General features: G+C 40.2%; 1 protein-coding gene across 2 annotated transcripts in view; it reads right to left on the bottom strand.

Moving 5' to 3' along the window:
• The window catches only part of med12 (mediator complex subunit 12), a 198,696-nt gene that overhangs the window by 100,716 nt on the left and 87,401 nt on the right, over window positions 1-10,579 (bottom strand). For both annotated transcript variants that reach the window (XM_043704778.1, XM_043704779.1), the window contains exons 21-22: window positions 4,579-4,806; window positions 2,793-2,937 (exon numbers count right to left, since the gene is read on the bottom strand). In XM_043704778.1, the coding sequence (XP_043560713.1) occupies window positions 2,793-2,937; window positions 4,579-4,806 (373 nt within the window). The remainder of the gene's footprint in view (window positions 1-2,792; window positions 2,938-4,578; window positions 4,807-10,579) is intronic.

Raw genomic sequence — 10,579 nt, 5'->3', positions numbered from 1 at the left:
CCAGCGATGATGGGGAACTATCATCCCATTCATATTCAAAATCCTCACATCCTGACAAAGAAAGGCATATAATGTGTAGCAGCGCGCGGGAACAGCAGAACAGCCAAGATTCGGACCTCGGTTGGTCTCCGCCGGTGTTACTATATCAATAAACGTTACCGATTGTTGAACCGCACTCTGGGCTCGGACTGATATCATTTCATCCGTGCTAACAATGTGTTCAGATAGATTTTGCATTCTTTATTCTTGTTAAGGTGCGACAGTTGCTGGCAAAGCCGGCACTACTACTACTTCTTTAATTGGCTATGAACTGAGTGGCTTGAGATCGTATTTCAGACGGTCATTTAGAGTCAACCAATTAGATCTATGAAATTTTGATACATACAATCAGTTGTTAGTATCTTACTCATTAACTTAGAGTTCAGTGGCTTACCAAAGTTTGAACAATTTCTTATATTTTACCAAATGAAAACACTATTACTCCAAACAATGTCAGAAATCTGGAGTAAGTTATGTGTACCTCCTTGTATTTCTGTACCCTTGTTCTTGTTTCGTAAGAATCTTAGGGTTGTGTAATTGTGATAAATTGATATTATTGACAAAACATTTGCATTGAACAACACTTACAATGTTCCCATCTTGTAATAAGTTTTACTACTGATTATGTCTGTTGTGAGCATGTGTTAATAGTTTTTGACTGATTGGAGTACAAAGGTTGTTTCGCAAAGCCAAGGCCATAGTTAGAGCGGCCATGATCTTGTCAAATGGCAGAGGATTGCTTGAGATGCAAAATGGTTTATTCCTGCTCCTAACTCATTTGATTGTACATTCACATATATCCCATACATAAGGAAATCTGTCATCATATTTGCTCTGGCCTTATTATATGACTCTTGTGTCAATGTGACTGGATTTTAAATGCCCTCTTAACTCACCTAGCAAGCTACTCAGTTGTAATGGAGAAATTACATTAAAAATAAAAAATGGACACAAGTTTTGATGGTGAAAGTAGACAGTAATGGAAGCAAAGATTTAGGCTTCTCCAGAGACTGTGCAGTTGATTGTACACTTGATTTTGAATTCTTTGGCTATAGTGCTTAATTTCAGTAGCTTGGAAGCACCTGCATTATAAATAACGAGCTACTAAACTTGCCTCGAGCAGCATTGAGCCATCGATTGTATCGCGCTTTCTGTATTACTTAAAAGATCCAGCACAGCTGGAGGAATTAGCACTACGCATCAAATTTAAAAGTGGGAGAATTGCCACAGAGGCATTTTAATCTGCTGAGATTAATCTGGTGGGATGAAACAACATTTTATAATCCAATTCTTTAAGTCCAGTCCACAAATTTAACCAGATTTTTCAAGTTAGTCAATCAGATTCTTTTTAAAATAGCATTCAGAAAGGCTTTCAAACTAGGAAAAACATCTTGATCACCACTATGTACTTCTGTGAGGAGAAAGTGAGGACTGCAGATGCTGGAGATCAGAGTCGACAGTGTGGTGCTGGCAAAGCACAACAGGTCAGGCAGCATCCAAGGAGCCGGAGAGTTGACATTTCAAACATAAACCCATCATTAGGAATGTTACTTCTGTGTCAAGTACAGCGCTGGTTTAACAAGTTAAAACTTGATGTTCTACACTGTCCGATCAAGCACGGCAAGTCAATATGATGTTGAATACATGCACAGCCAAGATCATTCTACCCTAGTTCTTTTATGTACTTCAGCCCTAACATCAGAGGAGTACCTCTGACTTAGCCAGTCTGACACTGTAAATCGCCACACCAATTATCCTCGTGACCAGAACGAGACTGGTAATGAAGCCTGAATTATGCAGGAGCTTACTGCAAATACCAACTGCTATAAAATGGATTGCAATGGTACAAGCACACTTCATACAAATCCTTTCCAAAGTCTGATGAATCTTTTCATTCTCCTAGAATTAGATGCAGTTCATAGAATCCTTACAGTGCAGAAACAGGCCATTTAGCCTTTTGAGTCTGCACCAATCTTCCAAATAGCATCCCATCCAGATCTAATTCCAAACCCTATCATAGTTAAAATTACTATAGCTAGTCTGCACATCCCTGAACACCATGGGACAATTTAGCATGGCCAGTCCACCTAAGCTGAACAACCTTTTTCCATGCTGAATGACGCTATCTTTGGACTGTGGAAGGAAACCAGAATACCCAGAGGAAACCCATGCAGACATGAGGAGAACATGTAATCTCCACACAGTCACCAAAGTCTGAAATTGAACAGTGGTCCCCAGCACTGAGCAGCAGTACTCACTAATTCTAGAAATTCAGGCAAGTTTTAATGCCTGAATAAGAACTCAATTTAATGGCACCTTTGCACTCAATACAGATAGGTTACTAATATTATATACAGGCACATGCTGCATTACGAGCTACACTCAACTAGTGATTGTGTTAGAATGAAATGAGGAAAGGGAAGAGAGTAGAAATTTTAGTAACAGGTTTGATTAAAAGTCAAGTAGATCTCAATCCAACTTTCTCTGTTTTGCCAGAGGGGCAGCCAGTTGTTTCATTAACCATTGCCGGTAAAATTTTCTGTTGTCACTTTTTGACTATTAAGGAGTCGTCCATAACTGAATAACTAATATATCAGTGAATTTCAATCCTTAAAGAGACATGCTTCCTTTCAGTATTCACCTTTTGTGGTAATAACTGTTAATACTTATTAACTGAATTAACAGGCACACCGAAAAGTCAAAAGATGAAGTAATTAAGAAATTAAAAACCTGTTTTATGAAAGTTTACTTACATCAACATTGCAGAGAAGATCATTGAAGCCACAAGTTCCATTATTAGATGAACAGCACAGTGCCTTGAGCACACCAAGCCACTCTGCACTGAGAGCCTTGCAATAGGCAGTCAGCTCTGCACACAGGATAGCAATGTCATTCACACTGAAAAAAAAGATAGGTCCATTTTTAAAAATACAGAGATGAATCAGGCAATTTAATTTTAAAGCAGCAAATATGATCCGGAAAATAACATTTCGCAAGTTTGCATTTGTACTCTTGCAGTTATAGGTTCTGTGTCCATACACAGAATAAAACCATAATTTTTTCAGCCCCAAGATAAGATTTTAATGTTAATTCGAAAATAGCAGCAAAATGTCAATACAAAAGTGCAGGAGGAACAGGATGATACAATAAAATTCCATTCAAAAACAGGAGCAGAAAACACTTGTCAGTTGCATGTCTTCCCTTTAAGTGAAATAAGACTCGTTCACAAAATTAAATCTGCAGCAATGTGGCATAATCTGACATCAGGTGTCTAAGTCTCAGTCAAGATGGCCTGAGAATAGCAAAATAGGGAATGTGCAATAGGTACTGGTTTTCTCAAAGTGAAGTTCAGGGATATTGTTGAGATAAATTGCAAGCTTCATTTTGCAATATTAAAACTGACTTTGTATTTTAAATGACCAACCCAAGCTCAAAATGATGGTAGAGGAAAGGTGAGGGTGTTAGGGGCAAGCAAATATTCCATTTGCGAACACTTAAATCCTTCAACTTGGTAAGGCCATAATAAAGATCAATTTAGAAATTGAACAGCAAGGTTCACAAATCTACTGAGGCTCTGATAACACCAATGTTTGGCCCAATAGCAATACAATGCCCAAGTAAATTTGATCTAGTCGCTTTATATTCAAATTTAAATTCTCTATTCTATTATTAAAGATTTTGGATTTAAAAAACATTTGAACCTCAGCGAAAACCATCTTTACTAAATAAAAGACTTAATTTTTGAACACTGCAACACAAACGAACTTTTTTTTTGCTTTTGAGTGTTGGAAGACTAAATGAGAGCAGTGGAACAGAAAAGGGAAGTACCAGAATATGTTAAAATTGAAGTCAATCTACAGCATTTTCTTGCAGGAATTGGTAGTTTCTTCATACAAGTTTAAAATCCCTGTTGGTCATTAAATGCCTGTGACCATCCGTAGGCTGCACTATTTCTAGCCATTCACTGCTGCATTCATTATTTCTCCAAAACAGCTCCTGCATTATTTCATCCAATATTCCCAGATCAAGTGTGGCATGGCATGGTAAAATACAACTTCCACGGCTGTATCACAACAAGGCTCAACTTCAACATCAAATCAGCAATTATTAAGTGTCAGCGTGGCAATTCTATTTTCTTGGTAAACTATACTTCTAGTGTGTTTGTGAGGATTGTCAATTTTGTACAACTGACTTTCCGAGTAAATTTAATATTGGACCTCTGAATTCATTAGAAGTTGGAAGTAAAGTTGGGCAGTGCTCATTTTGCTTCAAATCACAGAGAGAAGACACACACCAAATAATTCTTCTGATCTGAACTTTAATCTAGACTCTTAATGTGAATGGGTAACGATATAGTAAGAAGTATATGTTCATCAGCCATATTTTTACAATATTAATGAATTGATTCTGACTTTCTTCTCATATCAAATGAGCTGGTTTTTAAATTTAACTGAAAAAGTGCTTACCCATCTTGCCGCATTATTTTCTCCATAGATGTAAAGTTAGCCAAGTAGAATATAATGTTAGTTATGCACTTACCGATCAGGATCGTGATGTCCCACACAGACATGCATAAGTGCATTGCAAACAAAGCTGTAACGATTGGCTGGGTTATCATTCAGGATTTTACCAAGCATGGAGTAGCTGAAGTTGTGGGCAGAAGGGTTTTCAATCGCATCAATCATGAATTCAGGTTCCCAGAGCATGTTGGAATCAGAAGGATCTATATTACTGTAGATTGTGTTCTTGACTTTGGAACACGCATCACTTGGGGCAAAAATAAACAATTAAATATCATTAAATTTTAAATGCAAAAGCTTTCATAATTTAATCAAAAGACAGTGAGTAACAGACTATGGTCTGAAATTCTATTCAAATCGAATAATAGACAGGTTACTTTACATTGTGACCAAGAGCAAATCAGCTAGTTCCACACTTCATTTCATAGCCTAGAGCCCAGCAAATTTAGTCTTTTCAATGCTTATTCATGGAATCATAGAGATGTACAGCATGGAATAGACCCTTCGGTCCTACTGCGAATCCTCTTGCAATTCTGCCTGCCTTGAAGAAGTTTTCCTCCTCTCTCTACAAGAATCTCAGGGAGTCCCTCTCCCACTGCAACTCCCAGGTCATTTCCTCTGCCCTGAAGCTCTTACTCCACCCTCTCCTCCCTGACCTATCACCTTCATCCCCTCCCCCACTCACCCATTGTACTCTATGCTACTTTCTCCCCACCCTCTAGCTTATCTCTCCACGCTTCAGGCTCACCGCCTTTATTCCTGATGAAGGGCTTTTGCCCGAAACGTCGATTTCGAAGCTCCTTAGATGCTGCCTGAACTGCTGTGCTCTTCCAGCACCATTAATCCAGAATCTGGTTTCCAGCATCTGCAGTCATCGTTTTTACCTTCGGTCCAACCCGTCCATGCCGACCAGATATCCCAACCCAATCTAGTCCCACCTGCCAGCACCCAGCCCATATCCCTCCAAACCCTTCCTATTCATATGCCCATCCAAATGCCTCTTAAATGTTGCAATTGTACCAGCGTCCACCAATTCCACTGGCAGCTCATTCCATACACTTTTTCATTGGGAATAAAGGGCTTATGCCCAAAATGTCAATTCTCCTGCTCCTTGGTTGCTGCCTGACCTGTTGTGCTTTTCCAGCACCACACTCTTGATTCTGATCTCCAACATCTGGAGTCCTCACTTTCTCCTACAATATTTCAGTTCCAGTTTTATTAAAACAAAATACAATTCTAAAAACTAGTCTCAAGGGAACTTAAACAGGTTCAGCGAGGGGCCAAGGAATGGCAAATGGAATATAATGTGGAAAAATGTGTTGCTCCCCTTTGGTAGGAAACACAGAAATCTATATCTTAAATGGAGAGAGATTAGGAAGCATTAATGCACTAGAGCACCAAGCAATTAGGAAGGCACAAAGGGTGTTAAAGGCTTTATTGCAAGACATCTTGAGTATAGGAATAAGTGTGTCTTGTTGCAATTGTCCAGAACCATGGTGAAAATGAACCTAGAGTACTGTGTAGCTTTGATTTCCTTTTCTCAGGAAAAGCATACTTGCCAGAGGCAGAGCAACAAACTTCACCAGGCCGGATACTCCTACTATCCCATCAATAAGGAGGCATCAGGAGATTTGCCCTATAATCTCTCGGGTCTGGAGGAATGAGGGGGCGATCTCATTCAAGTATAGAAAATTCTTGGAGTCAACAGACCACTAGCTGGTGTTTCGAAAACAAGGCTTCTCAACAAAGGGACCCAAATTGTGGTTGAAAGGTGAAATTTTAGATTAGATTAGATTCCCTACAGTATGGAAATAGGCACTTCGGCCCAAGAAGTCCACACTGACCCTCCGAAGAGTAACCCACCCAGACCCATTCCCCTTCCCTATATTTAAACCAGATTAATGCACCTAACACAATGAGCAATTTAGCATGGCCAATTCACCTGACCTGCACATCTTTGGATTGTGGGAGGAAACCGGAGCACCTGGAAGAAACCTGGAAGAGAAGAATGTGCAAACTCTACACAGATAGTCACCCAAGGCGGGAGTCAAACTCGGGTCCCTGGCGCCCCTTTGGGTCACAAGTCTCAAAGCACCACCCCCTCCAACCTGCTCTCATTAGTCGTATCCTCCTCTCCTCATATCACACTGCTTACCAAGAGGTTGCCTCAATTTTCAAGTGTCAAAAGGTGATCATTGTTGGAAGTCATTTAGGAAACATGATCTAGAACCAGGGAACAGAGTTTCAGAATAAGAGGTAAATCATGCATGCCTGAGAGAAGGAATTCCTTCACTGAAAGGGTGAGGCAGCTTTGGAATTCTCTATCCCAGAAGACTTGGGACACACAGTTATTAAGTACATTCGAGACAGAGATGATAGATTTCTCGATATTAAAATGGAGTTGAGATCAGTCATGATCTAGTTGAATGGCGCAGCAGACTCAATGAGCTGCACTGCTCCAATTTTCAAGCTTCTATGTTGACCCCAAATCAACATTTTTCTAAAGGTTCATCATAATTTCTTCTATTTTCTGTGCTTTGCCTCTATTTTTAAAGCCTTAGAGCCTATGTATTCTTAACAACTCTTTCAATCTCCCCTGTCAACTTCAAAGTGTGCATGTATAACCAAAGGTGCTTAGGTTCTTGAACCCCCTTTAGAATTGCGCCATTTGGTTTATGTTGCCTCTCATTATTCTTCCTACCAAAATGTATGACTTCTCTGCACAAACTTTTCCACATCAACTACCCACCCATTCAACCAGCCTATGTTTTCAGTCTATCACCACCTTCTTCACAGTTCATAATACTTCCAAGTTCTGTGTCATCTACAAATTTTGAAATTGTGCCATGCACACCCAAGTCTAGATCATTTATGTAGATCAAGAAATGCAGTGGTTCTTATTTTGATCCCTGGGGATCCCCACTGTATATTTTTACCAACGTGTAGTACAGCACGAAAACAGACCCTTTGGCCAAATATAATCCCAAAATAACTAGTCCTCCCTGCCTGCTCCTGGTCCATGTCCCTCCAAAACTTTCCGATGTATGTATTTGTCGAAGTGTCTTTTAAACATTGTAACTGTGCCCACATCCACTGCTTCCTCAGGAAGTTCATTCCACACCTAAACCATCCTGTGTTAAAAAATTGCCCCTCATGTCATCTTTAAATCTCTGTCCTCTCACCTTAAAAATAAGCTCCCTTGTGTTGAAATCCCTATCTTATGGAAAATTACACCTACCTTTAAGCTTCTCTCATGATTTTACAAACCTCTATAAAGTCGCCTCTCAAGCCCTATGCTGCAGTGAAGAGCCCCAGCCTTTCTTTAAATCCAAACAAAAATCATTAATCAATACTCGGTTCCCTATTACTCAGTATTTATGCTGCTACTGTTTCAACTTTCCTGGCAAGGCTATTATGTGGCACTTTATCAAAAGACTTCTGAAAGTCAGAGTACACCATATAGAACATGTTGCTTCCACCTCTATTAGCTCATCAATGAGCACAAAGATAGTTAAGCACAATTCACCATTAACAAGTCAGTGTGGTTTGTCTTTATTTAATCCATATTTGTGCAACTTTGCTGGTAACTTTATGTCAAGTTTTTAAAAGCTTTCCACCACAGAGCTTAAATTGACTGCTCTGTAGTTACAAGACTTACCCTGATATCCTTTCTTGAAAAAGGGTGCAACATTTACAATTCTCTAGTTCTCTGGTATCACTCCTGTACCTGAGGAGGACTGGAAGATTATAGTCAGAGACCCTGTAACTTCCAACTTTACTTCCATTAGTAATTCCAGATGCATCCCATTAGTCCTGGTGACTCATCAATTTCAAGTACAGCCAACCTTTCTAATACAATCTAGTTTTAGTTTCTCCAGCATCAAAAGAACCTCATCTCATTCAATATGGTTTCAACAACTTCTATTGCCTTGGTACAGACAAATGCTGAAGCACCCATTAATTATCTCAATATCCATGTGCAAAACAACCTGACATGTCCCTTTGAAAACAAGGGATAGGAAAGGCAAGATTCGTGAACCGTGGATGACAGGAGAAATCGTGCGACTAGTGAAAAGGAAAAGGGAAGCGTACATAAAGTCCAGGCAGCTAAGAACAGAATGCGCCTTGGAAGAATATCAGGAGAGTAGGACTAATCTTAAATGAAGAATCAAGTGGGCTAAAAGGGTCATGAAATAACTTTAGTGAGCAGAATTAAGGAGAATCCCATGGCCTTTTATTCCTATATAAGAAGCAAGAGAAAGGGTTGGCCCACTAAAGGATAAGGAAGGAAAGTAGTGTGTCGAACCTGAGAAAATGGATGAGATTCCCAATGATTACTTCGCATCAGTGTTCACTGAGGAACAGGAGGTGATGAATGCTGAGATTAGAGATTGAAGTTTGTTTACTCTGGATCTTGTTGACATAAGGAGGGAAGATGTGTTGGGTAGACGAAAGGATATTAAGGTGGACAAATCCCCAGGACCAGATGGGATCTGAGGGAGGCAAGAGGGAAAATAGCTGGGGCCCTGACAGATATCTTTGCAGCATCCTTAAACACAGGTGAAGTGCCGGAAGACTGGAGGGTTGCTCATGTTATCCTCCTGTACAAGAAGGGTAGTAGGGATAATCCAGGTAAATACAGAAAGTTGCTGGAGAAGATACTGAGGGATAAAATCTATTTATATTTGGAAAGAAAATGGGCTTGTCAGTGAAAGGCAACATGGTTTTGTGCGGGGGAGATCGTGCCTTACCAACTTAATAGAGTTCTTCAAGGAAGTGACCAAGTTGATAGACGAAGGAAGGGCTGTAGATGTCATATACATGGACTTTAGTAAGGAATTTCAGAAGGTTCCCCATGGTAAACTAATGGAGAAAGTGAAGCCACATGGTGTGCAGGGTGTTCTAGCTAGGTGGATAAAGAACTGTTTGAGCAACAGGAGACAGAGTAGTAGTTGAAGGGAGTTTCTCAAAATGAAGAAAGGTGACTAGTGGAGTTCCACAGGGATCAGTGCTGGGGCCATTTTTTTGCAATATACATAAATGTTAGTCTGATCAGTAAGTTTGCACATGACACGAAGATTGGTGGAGTAGCAGAAAGCAGAGGGGACTGTAAAAGAATACTGAAGTATATAGACAAACTGGAGAGTTGGGTGGAGAAGTGGAAAATGGAGTTCAATCCAGGTAAATGTGAGGGGATGCATTTTGGGAAGTCTAATTCCAGAGCGAACTATACTGCAAATGGAAGAGCCTTGAAAAAAGTTGATGAGCAGAGAGATCTGGGACTTCAGGTCTATTGTACCCTGAAGGTGGCTGTACAGATGGATAGAGTGGTCAAGAATGCATATGGTATGCTTGCCTTCATCAGATGGGGTATTGAGTACAAGAGCTGGCAGGTCATGTTAAGATTGTACAAGACATTGGTTCGGCAGCATTTATAATACTGTGTCCAGTTCTGGTTGCCACATTACCAAAAGGATGTGGATGCTTCAGAGAGGGTGCAGAGAAGGTTTCAGAGAATGTTGCCTGGTATGGAAGGTGCTAGCTATGAAAAGAGGTTGAGTAGGTTAGGATTGTTTTCATTAGAAAAAAGGAGATGGGGGGGGACCTGATTGAGGTCTACAAAATCATAAGGGGTATAGACAGGGTAGATAGAGATAAGCTTTTTCTCAGGGTGAGAGATTCAATAACAAGAGGCTATGTGTTTAAGGTGAGAAGTAAAAAGTTTATGGGGGATATACGCGGCAAGTACTTTATACAGAGGGTGGTAGGTGCCTGGAACGCATTGTCAGCAGAGGTAGTAGAGACAGGTACGGTAGATTCATTTAACGTGCATCTGGACAGATGCATGAGAATAGGTGGGGAGCAAAGGGATACAGATGCTTAGGAATTGGGCGATAGGTTTAGACAGTGGATTTGGATCAGCTCAGGCTTGGAGGGCCAAAGGGCCTGTTCCTGGGCTTTAAATTTTCTTTGTTCTTCTCTGTTCATAGAGTCCTATAGAGACAGGCCCTTTGGCCCAA

Source organism: Chiloscyllium plagiosum, chromosome 15 (assembly GCF_004010195.1).
Source record: "Chiloscyllium plagiosum isolate BGI_BamShark_2017 chromosome 15, ASM401019v2, whole genome shotgun sequence".
Taxonomy (NCBI): domain Eukaryota; kingdom Metazoa; phylum Chordata; class Chondrichthyes; order Orectolobiformes; family Hemiscylliidae; genus Chiloscyllium; species Chiloscyllium plagiosum.
Note: the sequence above shows the minus strand (reverse complement) of the source record. Positions and strands in the feature narration are given on the sequence as shown.